General features: G+C 36.4%; 1 protein-coding gene across 2 annotated transcripts; it reads right to left on the bottom strand.

The window, feature by feature from the left end:
* Positions 1 to 910: 910 nt before the first annotated feature.
* LOC105038637 (uncharacterized) lies at positions 911 to 13,283 on the bottom strand. 2 transcript variants are annotated; one of them, XM_073260342.1, is made up of 3 exons: positions 12,633 to 13,283; positions 1,958 to 2,360; positions 911 to 1,714 (listed from the first exon to the last, which is right to left on the bottom strand). In XM_073260342.1, exons 1-2 carry the CDS (start codon positions 13,196 to 13,198, stop codon positions 2,093 to 2,095), a joined length of 834 nt encoding a protein of 277 aa, XP_073116443.1. In that variant the 5' UTR covers positions 13,199 to 13,283; the 3' UTR covers positions 911 to 1,714; positions 1,958 to 2,092. The 2 variants fall into 2 exon arrangements, with proteins under 2 accessions (XP_073116443.1, XP_073116434.1); XM_073260333.1 differs by having other exon boundaries at positions 1,958 to 2,363; positions 12,633 to 13,278.
* Between the last annotated feature and the right edge of the window lie 4,782 nt (positions 13,284 to 18,065).

The raw sequence follows: 18,065 nt of genomic DNA, 5'->3' as shown, positions 1-18,065 counted from the left end.
GATCCTGGGTCAAAGACATGGACCAAGTTAGGATTAACCTGACAACCCAACCTGAACTAACGAAAAACCAAGTAGTGCTACAGTGAAATCGATCCATCTAAAAACACGCGCACGCGCAAAACAACAACATGACAGAGATCTGCAACGACGCTCTTCGTGGCAGCCGCTGGCTGGCATCGTACAGACTCAGAGAAAGCAGCCGTATAACCATTCTGTGTGCGGCTTATCCTGGTGTCTTCACAATTTCTCTTTTTTGGAGTAATAATTTAATAATCATGCTTCAATTTCTGACCTGAAAGAATATTATGTTGACCAAAATTCCTGACCACCAAAATTCCTTCAGCCTCTTACGGCTAGCCTGTAAATCCTGAAGTGTCTCTTTCCCTTTTTTGTTTTCCCCTGTAACAAGAGATTACTTCATGCCCAACACACTGAGATGACCGCCTGCAACAGCTTCCGCTCAGACCGGAGGAGGAAGCAGAAAAAGCAACCATGGGTACAACAAACAGGCCTTAGAACGCCCAATCATCACATATATTGCAAGGCAAATCCGGGAAATGAAAGGATCTGTGCAACTCGAGCAATAAAAGGGGCCTAGGATAGTCGCCGAAGTGATTGATAGCATATACTATTCGATTCTGACACTGCTGTTGTACATTTTCAATTCCAGTCTATTCATCCTATCCTCACATTTACACATTCAGAAATTCGCATGCCCGTAAATTTATTCCAGAAATTGAGGACGGGGCATGGTAACTCGACGATCACAGAAATTAATGCAAGTCCACCTCAAGGCAGTAAATAACTCAACATCTGATACCAAGAAGGATCTGAAAAGGTAATGGCTTGCAAGATATTCAACAGTTGACCACAATCCTCAGCAATTCAAGAGAAGAAGAACTACCGGAAGTTCCTAAAACAATAAATAATGCCGACACATTTTTGACTTTCAATATATGGTTTGTCAAAAGAGTGAAGCAAGATTTACAAAATGAAAAAGGAGGATGCCTCATAACATTGGTCAGTCAATTTTAAGAAGAAACTACCTACACTACCATTTTTCAATTGCCATATAAAAATTTTCATGTAGCCTAGTAAACACGACTTTGATTTCAACATCAGATACCCAAATTACAGTCTACTGCATATGAGTTGCTAAACATGTAGGCATCTTCTTTTTCAGGCTGGGCAGCAATATCTGCTCATAGATTTTCCAACTTGACAAACACAAGAACATCTAATCCAGCTCTGGTTTTTTGCCATGGTGTGAAGGATCCCTGCATTCAAATGATAGCTGCTTCAATATTTATTTTATCTCAGAAAGAATCACATCAGAGCCAATCTGCTTTAGATTTAACATGAGAGTGGCAAATCCCGCTGGCATTTGATCCAGAACATATAGGACTGAGATTGCATCAGTCCAAACAACAGAAGAAAGCAGAGGAGCACGGCAGCAGCAAGCAGATGGATTTGTATCAAATAGTCGCCCTAGAAGGGATGCCAAGTAATAATATTGTATCTGGGGCCTGGTAGTGAAGTCTTGGCTGCATTGCCCTGCCTGAATGTAAAGCTGAATAACCAACCAACCAGAAAATTAGAGGTATACTCCAAGTATGCCAACAAGACCACTGGGTAGTGAAACCTTTATGCAGCCATCATCTTATATCATAATCATGCAACTGAGGGGTTGCAGTTAAGCTGTCCTTTAACAGACCTGCAATGCCTCATAAGGTTTCAAGAATATCAAATCGTTTGAATAGAATCATAGAGAGAATTAAATAAATTGGACTGCTGAAAAAATGCATAACTAAGGCGAGTGAATAAACAACATAGTAAACTAACATGCCAAAGGATGGAATATATTTGAAAAGCCTAGGATCAACTAATATACAATCAACAAGGAAACAAACAGGAATACAAATTGGCAAGAAAAGAATACAACAAAACACTGCGGTACCTTTTTTAGATTAGTGAGTTTTCTTCCCAGGCAGTGGGTCAACCCAGATGTCTAGCTCAGTCTGATAGGTGAGGTTAATGTCTGGAAGGTCAGGACAGCAATGCAAACAAGAATCATATTCTCAAGGAAGAAAGATCAACCAACTTCTGCATTCTCTTCTTGTGCAATGTTATCAGTGGTAGCATCCAATGTTTCTCTTCTTCTGGCTTGAATCTGACGCACACACTCAGCTATTAGAACATTAAATTTTGGGGCAGGTCTGCTTGAACAGGATGCGTGGAGGCCTGCTTTTTTGAAAGCTTGTGACATATTCCTCTGTATCTTCTGATAGTGCACATGGCAGAGCGAGGGCATGGCAGCTTTCAGAACTGGCTTCCCACAAAAAACTTGCCCATGTTGTGGGCTGCTGAAATTCAAATACAGCCAACATTGTGAAGAGTCAGGAAGAGATATTCAATCTAATCACAATTCTCATGTCAGCAATAAATAGCGCAGCCACTTTATAGAAACTAATATAAAGCATCCTGCAGTCATAGTGCAACATGTAGGATAGCTCCCATCCATTAGTATGCTAGTCATGTCATTGGACAACAACAAACTTCTCAAATCCACTTGATTCTTATAAAATGGCTATGACTGAAAGATTTTCATTTGAATGCAACCTACATTGCTATCATCTATTACAGCAATGATAGTGGAGATACAAAAATTTCACTGAATAAATACAGAAAAAAAAGAAACAAATTTACAAAAATATGCAACTTACCAAAGATGTGCACATTTAATGAGAAATATGAATCCCTTAAGACCCATCAAGACAAGGCCATATAGAAACTAAACAAACACATTATACATCTCCATTTATTTGACATGTCCTAGTTTAACTAGACATCATCTCTAGAAATTCCTCAATAACACAGCATACTAAATTATAATAAAGAAGTAAGCCATAGGCTTCATCACCCATTAATCCAAAAGTAGATAAAAGACTAGGCAAAGAAAGTGAAAACAAAGCTGCTCAGAGGGGGAAAAAAGTTGCCAGAATCTTTGACATAGGATGAACACCCACGATAGAAAACAATTCTTACCATGCTAATACTGTTGCTCCACCCTTCATCAGATCAAGCATTTGATATCCAGTTCATTAACATATAGTCACTATAAATGTTTTGAATCCTTGTATCATTCATCTCATCAAGATAGACTGAACAAATTAGTAAATCTTTATTGACATCCAAAAATAATGCCTATAAGGGGCTTTCTTTCCATTAACTAGATCTTGCAGGGAACCTTCAATGGATCACTCTGATCCAAGCAATCAAGATTGAAAAATATGCTCTCTGTTTTATTTCATATTCTCTTCTATAGTTGTGCTTTCTTTGGGATGGTGGGGAGAGGCAGGGATGGGGGGCGGCAAGGAATGGGGACTGTTATTACTAAAAGAAGAGTGTATTCATGGTGAGATTCAGACTGCATAACAGATGTGATGAACAACCAATGGACGGTGTCCAAGACAGACTTCACATTTTTTTTATACTTTCAGGAATGTGCAATACATGTGGTTCATTGATATTGACATGGTTTATTCAAGAGAAAAGCGCATTTGATGAATTGGAATTATTCCTTTCATAGGATCATCTCGATTGAATTGAATATATATACTTCATTTTACATGTATACTCCTCTCTGTTACACATTTATTGGAAACTAAATATGGATGCTTGTGTCTAGTACATGGATTTACGTACCAGACCATACTAGTCCCTACTAGGCATAGCGTACTATACCAATAGAGAAGCAATACAACACATGGGCTTGATATGGTACCACACTAACACATGGTATGAGTGTTAATGCCAATTTATCACCTTGATCATGTGTTAGTAGGAAGGCATACCATACCATGCCATACCAGTACCAAGCTTGAAACCAAGATATAAAGCCTCAGTTTAATAAAAGAATAGCCCATTTATATAATCTACTTGTCATATGGGAGCATACTAATTGCTTGCCAATATTATAAGTGCAATAATCTGCCTTCCATATCTAGTCACAGTTCATCAGCATTGGACAACACACCCATACTGATATAGCTCAATACAAGTTGATACAAAACATAATACAGGCAGTATGACATGCGGCATGGGTTGGTGTGGGTTAGCATTTCAAACCTTGAGCAAGACATCCTAACACCTAAATTCCCCAATGATGTTTTTGGACATGACCTTATTTCTAAGGATAATACTTCCTTAATTATAAAGATTATGTTACAAGCATTAAGCGGATGGATGGTCCCTATGCTTTCAATTGTTAAATTGGTAGACCTTATTTCTAAGGAATTAATGCTTTCAAGAATTAATATGTTTTTGGACAAGACCTTATTTCTAAGGATAATACTTCCTTAATTATAAAGATTATGTTACAAGCATTAAGCAGATGGATGGTCCCTATGCTTTCAATTATTAAATTGGTAGATATACAAGAAATATGAGAAGTGGGGAGGGCAGCTTAAGCACTTCCTAAGACTCGCTTATTTTGCATCTTTATCTCTTCATTACATTGACTCTTGATTAGCAAGCCGTGATCATCCATGCTTCCCCATATGCATCGTGCATTATGAACATGGTTGACATCCAATTAAGATGGATGGCAAAGTTTGCTTTATATAATAGTAAAGAGCCCGCAACTTCCCAGTCTCTGCACTCAAATCACCATCTAGACCACTTCCCAACTTAAGAAAGCTAAAAGGGAAAGAATGACCAAGTTGGACAAGAAATTTTGTTGAAAAACTTCCAATGTTTCAAAAAGATATATTAAAAAGGATGCATCTCAAGACTGTTCCTCACATTCTTTAGACCATTTTATCTTCAAGCCTCAAGGTTTGTATATCCCCATTAGCAATCCCAATTAAGAGGTCTATTTTCTCAATTACTGATCTCATCAAGACATTAGCGCTAAGTGAGTGATAAAGGAGAGCACAAGCAGCACTTGAAACTAAAGTGTAGCACATTTTATTTCAGATGTTAATGCAAAAACAAATGATTAGAGCCCAAAACAAAGCATGTTCCTAACAGTTCCTTTAAAACTCTCCTCCATTATAATTATATCTTTCCAAATAATAAATCTTATTGTGACAACTCATGCACCATAAACGTCTCCTTCCCTGGTAAAATCATACTTCACCACCTTCCAAAAACTCTACTCCACATTACTCGACTCCATAAATGCAGTTATAAGAAAAATATCCATCTCATCTAACAATTTAAAAGCACCTTCCACAGATTTGCATACTCTTCTCTAATTAACAACAAGTCATTCTAACATTTGTCACATTTCCTACCTCTCTCCCCATGATGCCATTTTGGATGTTTAGCAACCTAATCGCATCCAACTGGGAACCTTTTAATGTGGGGCCACCAAAGGGTGGCCTATAAAGGAATATGTGGACCTTAAGATCAAGGAAAATCAGTCCCGTTTTTTTTTTTAAAAAAAAAAAAAACTTTGTAAGAAGAAAATTGCAACATAAGACAAATTTAGGCCAATAATCACATAATAACAAAAGAGTAATACAGATCAATAATTAATAAATGAAATAGATCAGAAAAGAAAGGAAGAATAAGAAACACTAAGAGAAACAAGAGGGGTTTCAAAGTTGCCTTTGAATCTTGAATTATTTTCACATAAAAAGATAGACATACATGCCCTTTATCCTACCAATTAAGGCCTCCATGTAAGGACTTCTAAACATGGTCCCCAAGTTATCATATTCCCTTTCTCTTGAGCTTTTACAAATACAGAAACAAATCCCCTTTAAGATCTGCAAATCAACCACCTATTGTCTCATAATTAGACCATGGTACTGTAGCATTATTTTTTGTGCTACATAACCAAAAGTAATAAGCGAAAATTTTCATGCTAAAACAGAATCCTTTTAAACCTCTTAGATTAAGGACATAAAGATTAGCTTTAATTGGCTACTATTTGGATCGAATTGAAAGAAAGACCCTGATGAACTCAATATAAGGACCATATTTAAGGAACTTCAAATTAGTGGTTATTGAATGCAATTGCTGTTGCAATCATCTCAAAAATCACATTACATATTCGCAATAAAGCTCAAATCTAACCAACTAAACCAAAAATTAGAAGCTCAGAAGGATCAAGAATTAAACTTTCGGTATTTGTAACCATCCCTCTTTGATCTTAGGTAAGTATGGTTGCTAGACTAGTTAGGATGGACTGGAATGACCGTTAACAACGAGAATGAGAAAAGAAAATTAAATCGCATCTCCAAATGCACCATCTTCCCACATGTTGGGACACAATCATCCTAGTCCATCCCATCCAGCATTGACAAGGACAATTGAGATCTCTCGATTCATGCATGAACCAATGTCTCAATGGCGTCTCGAGTACTGTTTTCTTGTTAAAATTGTATGGTACAAGGAGAATGCACCCGGAGGTGAATTCTTGAATGGAATCAATTAAAAAAAAAAAAAAGGAATCATTCTGGGGCATTTTCTTTTGCATGAATTCTAATTTGGGGTCTCACTTTAAGGTTGTATATACAGATTTACTTAGAAGTTGGATCTCCTCAAAATCTATCAACCAAAATTTCCCCAAAATTATTGATTAGCATTCACCTATATTGTCAGCCAATTAACAATCCATCACTATCTATAATGGACCAGGATTGGTTTCTTTTCATAAATAACCAATTCTTTTATGAGAAAGAAACAAGTTCCATGTTACATGGTAGTGCCCATGATGCTGCTATCCCTTTATATCGCTACCATTTGGGCATGTCTTGGCATGGAATCATTGACAAGTGTCAGCTAAGTTCAGGAAATAAACTGCAGTAAGCAGTCTATAATTTAAGGGACACATGTCATCAATCAAAACCTTTCTACCTTTAAACCTGTGTGACTCACAAGGTAAGCAATATGATGGTGCTACCAAGGTGGAATCTGAACTTCGCTGTTATAAATATATAAAATGATAGTAACTGCTCTTAGCTCATAAGTATTTGTCATAATAAACTCAACATTCACGTTGCAAAAGTTCTCACACTTAGAGATAGATAAACCTATCACTCACTAATAAGTGATTTGGGATAGAGGAAAGGTCAAAAATACATCTTTGTCTAGAAGATCAAGTATTCCACGAGTCATATGATATTATGTTGCGACTAAAAGAAATGTAATATGTGGAAAAATTTCTAAATTACATGATGACAAATTTAAAATATATTATACTCCTTTGTGTCGAGGATGGAGCTTGGCGCAATGGTAAGGTTTCTCCATTGTGACCTAGGGTCACAAGTTTGAAACATTGAAGTAGCCTCTCCTCATGTAGGGGGAAAATGCATATATTTGACCCTTCTCAAACCCCCACAGTGACAGAAACCTCATGAACTAGAAGTTGTGTTATATATAAGAAGTTGAAGGAAGTATTCTGCTGTGAAGTAGGGATACTTCCCTAGGGAAAGCATATGTGTACCTAATGCGCATTGAATATTGATAGATCTTAGGAATGCCTCCATACTTTTAACTACTTCCCATAAGTACCCAATTCTTTTAATGAGCAATAAACATATGGGGCCAGTACTTCCTCTCACGTACTAGATCCTTGTTGGCGATGTCGAGTGATTGGCCAAGTTGGGTCTAGTGGGTTGGACATCAAGATCAACAACATCTTAAGGTAAATAAACTACTCCTTGGCTTTCATCATCATTTGTATCCTAATTATTTGTAGAGAACCTAGAGCTATAAAAATGATCATGAAAATAAAAGATTAAGGTTTGTCATATATGTAAATATTTATGTATTGTCATATCTCTATCATATCTATGTCATGTCTCTTTTAAGAATCTAAGATTTGTAATATATGTACTACAAACCCATGCTCCATAGATGTTACATATTTACTCCATTATGGTCAATCTTGTTAAAGGTGGTCACTTAGGCTCCTAGGTGGCCACCTGGGCACTTAATTTGGCATGATTGTCTAGGCCAAGCATGCTTAAATCATACTTCTTTTAAGGGTTTCTTTTCCCATTTTCCTTTCCTATTGACCCACACAGCATTTGTGGGAGGGTACCAAAGACCCTTATAGGATGTATGGGAGGGCAACAAAGGCGGCTATCAATAAGTTCGTCAATGATCATTAGTGGAAGTAGTAACTATAGTAGTTAGTTCTAGTGCCATCTTTGTGCATATATGTATGATACATATGTATATGTATACATATGTATATGTATATGTATGTACACACACACACACATATATATATAGCGGTAGACTTAAGTAAAGTCAACCAGATTTGGATTCAAATCTAGTCAAATCAAAATTGGATAATAGAGATCCTACATCGATGATCTAAGCCGTTAAATATGATCGACTATCTGAAAAATGTTTGCACACCAAAAATCTTATAATTTGGAGACCTCTAGCCTATGCATCAAGTGATCAAAAAATACATCTAATTTAATTTTATTTAGTCTGTCCAATTTTTGACTACTTGATGCATAGACTCGAGATCTCCAAATCATTTGATTTTTATGTACAAGCAGTTTTAAGGTAATAAATCATATTCAACAGTTTGGATCATTGATGTAAGATCCCTATTATAGAGCTTTGACCTAATCAGATCCGAGTCCAAATCCAATCAACATTATTCTAGCCTCTCTCTCTCTCTCATCTCTCCCCCCTCTCTCTCTAGATATATATATATATATTCTTTCTTCCCTCTTCCTTTCTTCTCCTCCTCTTTTCCTTTAATTTCTCTCTCCTTCATTTGGCCATTCTTCCCCTACTCTTCCTATTTTCTCCCTTTATTCTGCTTGCTACCTTCCATTCTACTTACCTCCCCCTCCTCCTCCTCCACATCCTCGACAAGCATTGGTTGTGGCTCTACAGTTCGTTCATTGATGCTTCCTACCCTCCCCCTACTTCTTGCCAGGTGCCAAAACTTTTGGCATGGCTTTGTAGCTTGTTGGCTACTGCAATGGCAATAATGTTGTTGTAGCTCTCCTTGGAGATACTTGGAATGTTTAAAGTGTGAAAAATAGATTTTCTAATATTATATATGGTGAAAAAGAGTATATATATGGTATATACACACTTATTTACGTCTGTAGTTAAAGATATGCATAGTACAAGCTTTGAAGACTTTCCTCCCTATTAAGACACCTACATGCCTAGATGCTTGCCAAGGCCATAAAGAGGATACACTGCCTAGCCTAAGCAAATTGACACTATGGTTTAGTTTAACAAGGGGTCAACCAGGGATAGATGTCACCATCCCTAAATAATCACCAAATAAGCCTAAAATGAGGTTGGAATTGTTATATCCAATAATTTGAACAAATCTAGTGTAACTTTGGATTTGCAATCCTGTAGTTATCCCTAGGTCTGTTCCCCAATTAATTTTGGTTAAGCCCAAAATGTCCCTTATTGAGCTCTCATAACTTCAAGAAGAAAGTATATATACAATAGCATCATTATAAAATCCACAATACATACAATAATATTTTTATATAAAACTAGCCATGGTTGCACTCAAGTGGATCTCCGCTCAGATCCGATCTAGTCTACATTGGACAATGGAAGTCTCAAATCTATGATCTGAGCTGTTGGATGGGATCTACTACCTCTAAGTTGATTACACATCAAAATCACATGATTTGGAGAGAATCCTAGCTTATGCATCAAGTGATCAAAACAAATATAATTTGATTTTATTTAGACCATCCAATTTTTTGACCACTTCATGCATAGGCTAAAGGTTTCCAAATTACATGATTTTAGGCAAGTAATCAATTTAGATATAGCAGATCATATTCAATGACTCAGATCATCGATATGAGACTTTCATTGTTTAATGTAGACATGACCATATCTAAGTGCAGATCTACTCAAGTGTAACCAAATCTAGCTCTTTTTATATAGAATATATTATATTATCAACAATATAGTATCATCACAAATAATGCAGCATTTAATATAGCACAAAATTAAAAATATTATAATAATATGATTATATGCCACTTTCACTGTAGCAAAAGAAACTACAAAATTACACTATAATATAATGATATTTATTTCAATAATATGATTATACATTACAAGCACAATACCGATCATATCGTATTATTGCACATTATTAGTTTAGTGCTACATTAAGCTACTAATATATTAATGTAATATAATACATCATCAGATTTAGTATTATTTATTACCAAAATGACCCAAGAAAAAAGGGAACCACAAAGAACAAATTTGTCCATGCCATCACAAAGCTACCTTATCCTATTAGAGAATCCAAAGAAAACAATGTCAATTTGATTCATAGTTACACGACATTTATAGAGCTCGCTATCAAAATAAAAATTTCACTGAGCCAAACAAAATTATCATTATATTAATTTTTTTTTTTTCTTAGCTCATTAATTACTAGAGAAGTTCATAGATTAAAGTGGCATATCTATAAAGACACTAATCGATAGAAAATTAAGCTTGCCTATTCACACAAGTAAAAAGTAACAATTCTAACAAATGGTAAAACCTATATAGGAAATTAAAAGACATTATCCATAAAAAAGAAAATTAATGTAGGTAAAAATTAGCAAAGAATACATCCATATCATATTTCATATAATGACCAAGGTTTTAAATTCAGTGGGATAGAGCTGTTCTAGTTTTCTCATAGAACTAGATGCATTGTCGTCCCACCCTTCCCAATACTTAGTACAGGGGATGTTCCAAGATGTGCCAATTAGAATGCTAAGGCAATGGCAAGACGGTCTTGTCCAACCCTTAGGATGGTACCCCATCCTAGTATCCCTCGGGATATCCCACCGGGACTTGAGTCTGGATAGTGACAGCTACGAAGTTATGAACATGACATAGGGGTTCCAACCATTTAACAATTTAGTTGAAGTACAATGCTTTGATGTGTACTAATATGTGGCGGTACATATTGCCTATGATGCTTTCTTTTTTGAAACCTATGCTCAACCATATTTGAGTATTCTTTCCTTTTTCTTTTTTTCTTGTTTTGTTTTGTATTATTTGAAGTGAAGTATAAGTACTAGACAACATGACCGTTGTAGTCATCATTTTGCACCATACTAAAGGTTAAAAGTCATAGAATCCTACAACAATATAAAGGTCATGTCTCATTTGATGTGAGGAACCCTTCATCCAAAAGTGTGTAGAGTAATCCGAACTTCACTTCATCCAAAAATGTGAAGTTGCTGGTCATTGTTTCAGTGAGTGTCTCCAGACTGTATATGTCTAGCATTCAGCAAAAATTGTTGAACCTATCTCCAGACACAGCTTTGCAGTCAATTTCGATGTGGATGGGTGCGTGCCTATAATGCCGATTCAATACCTGCCAGTCACTTCCCACTCACAAATTGACCATTTAAGCAGGATTTATGTGATGGTAATGATAATTTAATGGCAATTTTAATGCCAAAGTTGCAACTCCTGTTCATCGTTTCCTCCAAAGTCCAAAACAAACAGAAGAAATCAAGTTTTCAGAACATGATTTCTCAGAACTCAGGTTCGGGAAGTCCAAAATAAAAAATAGAAATCAAGTTTTCCGAACAGGATTTCTCAGAACTCAAGTTTGGACACTTCCAACACTTACATGGAACAAAATCATGCTGAACTTTCCAAAATGCTTCCAATAGAAGAACTTTTCACTGCATAGGCAACATGTCACACACCTAATAATCCTTTTTTTTAATGTGTAAACTTACTTAAATGTACCCATAAGATTCTATCACAAATTATGCATTTATTTTATTTTGTCAATCTGCAAACATGATTAATGTAACTAAGGTCTACTGAGCCATGTCGAACCAGCTGGTTCAGGGCAGGCCGAACCGGACTGATCGGATACCGGCACAGTACATCCCATCAATTCAAAAATTCTTTTATGTAAATTTCAAATTGAAATCGGCAACTAATTTGCCGATCACTTAGAAGAAATTTGGCAAATTGTTTGCCAATTTCAATTCAAAATTTACAAAAAAAAAAAAGGGCATCATTCCTTGTTTCAAAACAAAACAAAGGCAACACCCTTCTCACCGAGGGCTTTCAAGTCCTCTCTCTCAACCTATCTCTCTCTCTGCCTCGCTCTCCCTCCCTCCCTCCCTCTCCTTCTCCCTCTCCGGCTCTCTCTGTATCGGTACGTCCTGCAACGGCATGGTACAGTCGTGTACTATGCTGAACCCGTCGCCGACCGGTTACCCCACTCGTATTGGTTTCGGCAAACCTCGAATGAAACGTTGTATGACAAAATACTTATAATCTTCAAGAGCATATAATGAAACATTCAGAAGGAAGACCCAATCAGGAACAAAAATTTCAGAAAACAACTTCGGAACAGAAAACTTGATTTAACTTTTTTTTTAACATTTTTCCACAAACCGCGTGAGAAGGGGAAATCCTTGAATTCGTAAATCCTAGTCCCCAGATCAAGATGGAAGACGCCCCCCCCCCCCCCCCCCCCCCCCAAAAAAAAAAAAGGCACCGCAACAGAAGCCTAAAATATAAAAATATCCCTGCGGAATCATAATCAAACCCCAAATCCACAAAAACGCACAAAAGATAAAACGGAAAAAAAGAGAAGGGATTCAACTTTCAGAACAAGTTACAGCCCATACCTCCTTATAACATAACTGCAAGGCTTATACAACGTCTGCTTGGTATCCGAGAGTATGTGGCTATGACAATATCTCGTCAACGGCATCGCCTTCGACTTACACCCAGAAAACGCGCACCGCTTCCTCTCCACCCCCCCATTATTATAACTCTCCCCCTCTCTAAACCCTAACCCCCACCCCACCCCACCTTCATCCGACCCCCTCCCTCTACTCTCCTCCTCCACCGGACTCACCCCGAACTCCCAGTAGTAATCCCGGTGCCGCACCCGCACCTCCTCCACCAGCGCCCAGTATTGCCGCCGGTAGAGGCTCTCCAGCTGCCTCACCCGCCGCGACCGCCGGCGCAGCACCTCCTCCCGAGACAGCGCCCCCGCGTTCCTCAGCACCTCGTCCTCCTCCACCCCCTCCACCACCACCGCCGTAACTCCCCCCTCCGCCATCGCCGCTCCCGCCGCCGTGGAAGATCCCGCAAGATTAGGGTTAGGGTTGGAACCGGGGGGGAGGGAGGGTAGGAGCTCTCGCTTCGGGGGTTTGAAGGCCGCTAGCAGTTTATTCGAAGAACCCATCTCTCTCTCTGTCTCTCTCTTCCCCCCCTCCTCTCGGAGACGGAGAGAAGAGAGAGAACACAGTTCTTATAGTGAGGGTGGAGGGTGTGAGTCGGATATACTGGATGTCTTCTTATGAGAGTGGGGCAGCGATCGGACGGCGGGGATGTGGCCTCGGTTATTTGGTATGCTTTAATTTGGACCGGGATTCGGTGTTGGAGTCCGTGTATGCTAGTCTCGAGAGTCGGTGATGTTTTTTCGGTGTCGGGATGAGCTTGACCTTTTTTCTTTATTTGTTGTGGGTCCCGCATCGGTGGTCTACGTGACGGCCGGGGAGTGGAGAGGAAGAGAGTTTGCTGTTCGTAGCTTGGCGCTGAGGGCATGATTGGTGAGATATTTGTGGTCTGAAATATGGAAACGCGCAGGGAGGAATTAATTGCTTTCTAAATTTGAGTATTAAATTTTGGGACGGATGTCACGTGGTGGGAAGTATATTTAAGCATTTTTTTATTCTTTCGTGCGTGTCTGTGCGTGGCTGTGAGGGTACATAAGCTTGTTTGAAGATCCAAATCAAAATGAATTGACATGCGAACCAAAATAACGTTTGACTCAGTATCAAAATTCAAATCACAATTAAAATAAATTTTAAATAATATTAGAAGAAAATAAAAATTAAATTTTAGAAAATCAAAATATTCATATTTTTAAAATAAAAATAAATATTTTTAATTAAATAATTAAAATAGGAATCATCAATTCGCTCCAATCAATAATGCCCTCCATATTTTATACTGACAGGAATCATAATAATTTTGTATCAAAAAATTATTGAAGATTACAATATCAAAATGTATGATTTTTTGTTTGTCTGTCGGAAAAAATTTGATTAGCCTGGATCAAAGTTTGGTGTTGCATTATATGATCCATTTTTCACTAACTAATAAATAATAATATTATTATTATTATGATAGCTACTAAATATTGTTATTAAGAAAAATGTATAAATCACATCATAACTAGATTAAATACAAACATAATATGATAATATTATATTCAAATAATATATTATTTTAATAAGCCATGGATAAATAGATAATATCTGTTGTTGATTTTTATACTCTCCAATATCAAATTTTGTTTATCAACCTCGAAAAAATTTTATCTGGACCCATGGGAAAAAGGAATATCAAGAAAACTTTTTTATGATAAAACGTTATATTAAAACGTTTACTTTATTTCTCCATTTTACTTGATTTCTTCCATACACGTAAAACGTTATATTAAAAAAATGTATACGTATACATTTCACAATGATGGTTGGACTCCATCGAAGGTTCCCGTTTGTATATTTATATTTATATTCTTGTGTACGTTCAATTCTTTTCCTTTTTTTTTTTCTTTTTCAGGACAAGGTGAAAGGAATATCTTATACCCCAGAATTTATAGGCACTGGCACATCCACCATCCTTATCCAAAGAAACAATTATATACAACTACATGATAGGAATATCAACATGGCATATACGGAACAACTCTCTCTCTCTCTCTCTCTCTCTCTCTCTCTCTCTCTCGGTGACGGAATGGTATATGCCTTCACGACTTCAACAGTTCAACAGGATATATTCCAAGTGTGCATAGAATATGACTGACTTTGGGTAAACACGATATCTTGGTGTGCGACTTCCAGTCACCTCTTGGTCTTCCTCACGTTAAATGTTGTGAGAATGACTTTTTCTTTATAGGAGTGCACCCTCTCATGACACTGGTCAAGTTATCAACATCAAACCAAGGTGGCAATTGCATTGAATATAGGGTGGATTGGATGTTGATCGAATCAGAAATTCTGCAATCTCAATCTAATATATTTATTAAATAAATTAAAATTTTAGATTTAAATTTATCTTATTTATCAGACAGATAATCTACTCCAAACTGCATCATCCATATATTAAACAGATCAAATTAGATTAAACAGATTAAATATATTATAAATAGGTAAAATGGATTTAAATGAGTCAAATAAGTTAAGCAAATTTGATTAAATGGAATAAAATAAGATTAAACATATCTTAAACTGATTAAATGGGTCAAATCATGATCCGACCTACATGTTAAATTAAAAAAAAAATTAAATGGATCAATGATCTAAATCTGAATCTAACTTATTTAATAAATAAATTTAAAAAATTAATTTATTTATGATCTAAATATATTTATATCAAATCAGAATCTACTTAAAATAGATTTTTTATGGGTAAGGTTCATGATCAAATAATAGAAATCGCAACCCTCAAGCATGACACTACCAACAAACAAAAAGGCATTGTCCCCCAAATTCTTTGCAGCTCTAAGAAAAGTTTTGCTTCTCCCTCTTTCCAACTTTGTTGCCAGAGTTTTCACTGCTATTTCCATTGTATTCCTCACATGAGCCGGAATCTCGCTCTCACATGCACACACATGCGCATGCACAAAGAAGACCACCCAACAGCAAAAATTAGGCTCATGTTAATGTATCTGAAATTGTCTCACGCAGCACTACAAAATCACATGCATTCTAACAGAGGTTAGTATTTATATTTTTGTGTTAAAAATTCTCAAAAGGAATTGAGACACAAGAATATATATTAAGGGGGTTTTGGTTGGAGGAAATTGAGGTCTGAAATGGGAATCATAATGGATGACTCCCATTTCAATCATTTGATTGGAGAGAGTCATTCCGATTTCGATTTAGAGGTGGAATGGGAATGGTCCAATCTATCTAAAACTTAATTCCTACTCTCTCCTGTATATTCAAATTTTCATTTTGATTCCAATTCCAGCCATGAACCGAATACTTCGGGGATTTGGTCATTCCAATTTTGATTTCAAACCAAGCATCCCCTAAAGAGAGAGACAAAAGGGGAAGAAAAACTTAAAAGGGATTTGTAGACTATGTGGTAATACCACTAAACCATTGTTTAAAAAAAGCCTATTTCTGGTTATTTTGGAGCCTTTCAACATCTTTTTTTTTTTTTTTTCACTTGATCAAAAATGTGAAAAAAAAAATGTTAGATGCCTTTGATCAAGGAGGACTAGGTACAATATGCACTATGCTTGCTAGGAACCATGAAAAGCTTAACTCTACGTTTTGCTTGCTGATGTTATTTACCATATGTCACTAAATTCAAGTATTTCATAATCTTAAGAGATCTGTTAGCTAAGTCTATGTAAATTAACAATGTCTAATATTTGCTAATATACCTTTTTCATCTCCAAGTTTCCCTTTAGGTGCATTATGTCATATACTATTCGGTTCTTTCTATAACATTGTGAGAAATGTTAGTTTTGGCAAGCTACACTTTTCTATTGAAAGTTAATCATGCTTTACAAAAGTGTTTAAGATTTAATTTTTAGACTCATAATTCTATATACATAATTCAAAAATTATTACTTGTTGTTTCTTATTTATGTTATTAATGCAACTTCTATTTTCTGTGGTAGGAGGGATGTCTGAAATTTGAAGGCTTGCTGATTGCTAGGTGCAAAATAATTATCCTGTAGTAGGTGAAAAATAACCATTGGTGGTGCACTTTCAGCTCATGCAACAAGGATTCAAGGATCTTCCACATTTCCATATAGTCTAATTCCCTTGATAGCCAGCTACATTATTAATTGGATAAGACCTGATTAGTTTTTAAAGTAAGGAAGAAATAGTAGAGTAAAAGGACTGAGATCAATAGCTCTAGAAGTCAAAATCCTTGAAAAATCAGAATTATTAATTTTATTTGAGAGGTAATCTTTTCAATAAAGACATCTAAGAATCAAAGTTTTCCATTGTATCACTTCTCCTTTGAATCCTCTTCGCCAACAGCCAACTATATTATTCATTGGATCTGTAGGTTCCATGGTGGAGCAATGATGCTGTCATTGAAAGGAAGCAAAGAGCTAATGGATTTTATTTGAGAGGTAATCTTTTCAATAAAGACATCTAAGAATCAAAGTTTTCCATTGTATCACTTCTCCTTTGAATCCTCTTCGCCAACAGCCAACTATATTATTCATTGGATCTGTAGGTTCCATGGTGGAGCAATGATGCTGTCATTGAAAGGAAGCAAAGAGCTAATGGATTTTCCCCTTGCTTGCACTAATTTTTGAGAAGAAGGACAAGGGTAGGGTGGTGCTAGGAGACACCGAAGCAAAGGAAGATGTTGGAATGGAAGAAAACTATACATTTTATTTTCTCCATTAATTTTATAAGAATGTGGCGGTGCCGGATCAGCATGCCACATCAATATCTAAGTTTGTGCAGAAGACTTGGTGCTTGGATTCAAATTGTAGACTTGAGTTGTAGGCAGCTCCACCTACAAGATTCTGAATTAATGGTAGGAACTTTCTGCAACTAAAGTTTTTGGACAGGATTCACTCAACTATTGCAGAGATACTTTGCAAGATTTAATAATAGTCCTAGGCTCAATAGTGAGCTAATCAAGATTATATCATGTACATAATATCATATGTTCTCTCTTGTTGCATTTGTTAGCCAATCAACTGCTAGATTGTTGTATTTTCTAATGTGGTGTATTATGTTTGCACAATTGTCTCATAAATTAGGGTAATAATGAAAAGTAGATTTTTAGGTGTAACGGTGTTTTGTGAGTATTGGAGTAGACTTTTAAACTATTGTAAGTTGCATAGCATCCCTACATAGAAATTAGAATGCTTTGACTTGGAACATGACATCACTTTAGGAGAGTCTTTAACTATCAAGAAAGGTGTGTTTCCTAAAGGATGGAGAATATTTAGAGACTAGAATCAATTTAGATAGCAATGCATTGCAACCACAATCTCCAGCTCAATGTCAAATACATGGATGTGAAGGAAATCCAACATCCAAAATACTATAGCAAGG

The sequence above is a fragment of the Elaeis guineensis genome, chromosome 1 (genome assembly GCF_000442705.2).
Source record: "Elaeis guineensis isolate ETL-2024a chromosome 1, EG11, whole genome shotgun sequence".
NCBI classification, from domain to species: Eukaryota; Viridiplantae; Streptophyta; class Magnoliopsida; order Arecales; family Arecaceae; genus Elaeis; species Elaeis guineensis.
Note: the sequence above shows the minus strand (reverse complement) of the source record. Positions and strands in the feature narration are given on the sequence as shown.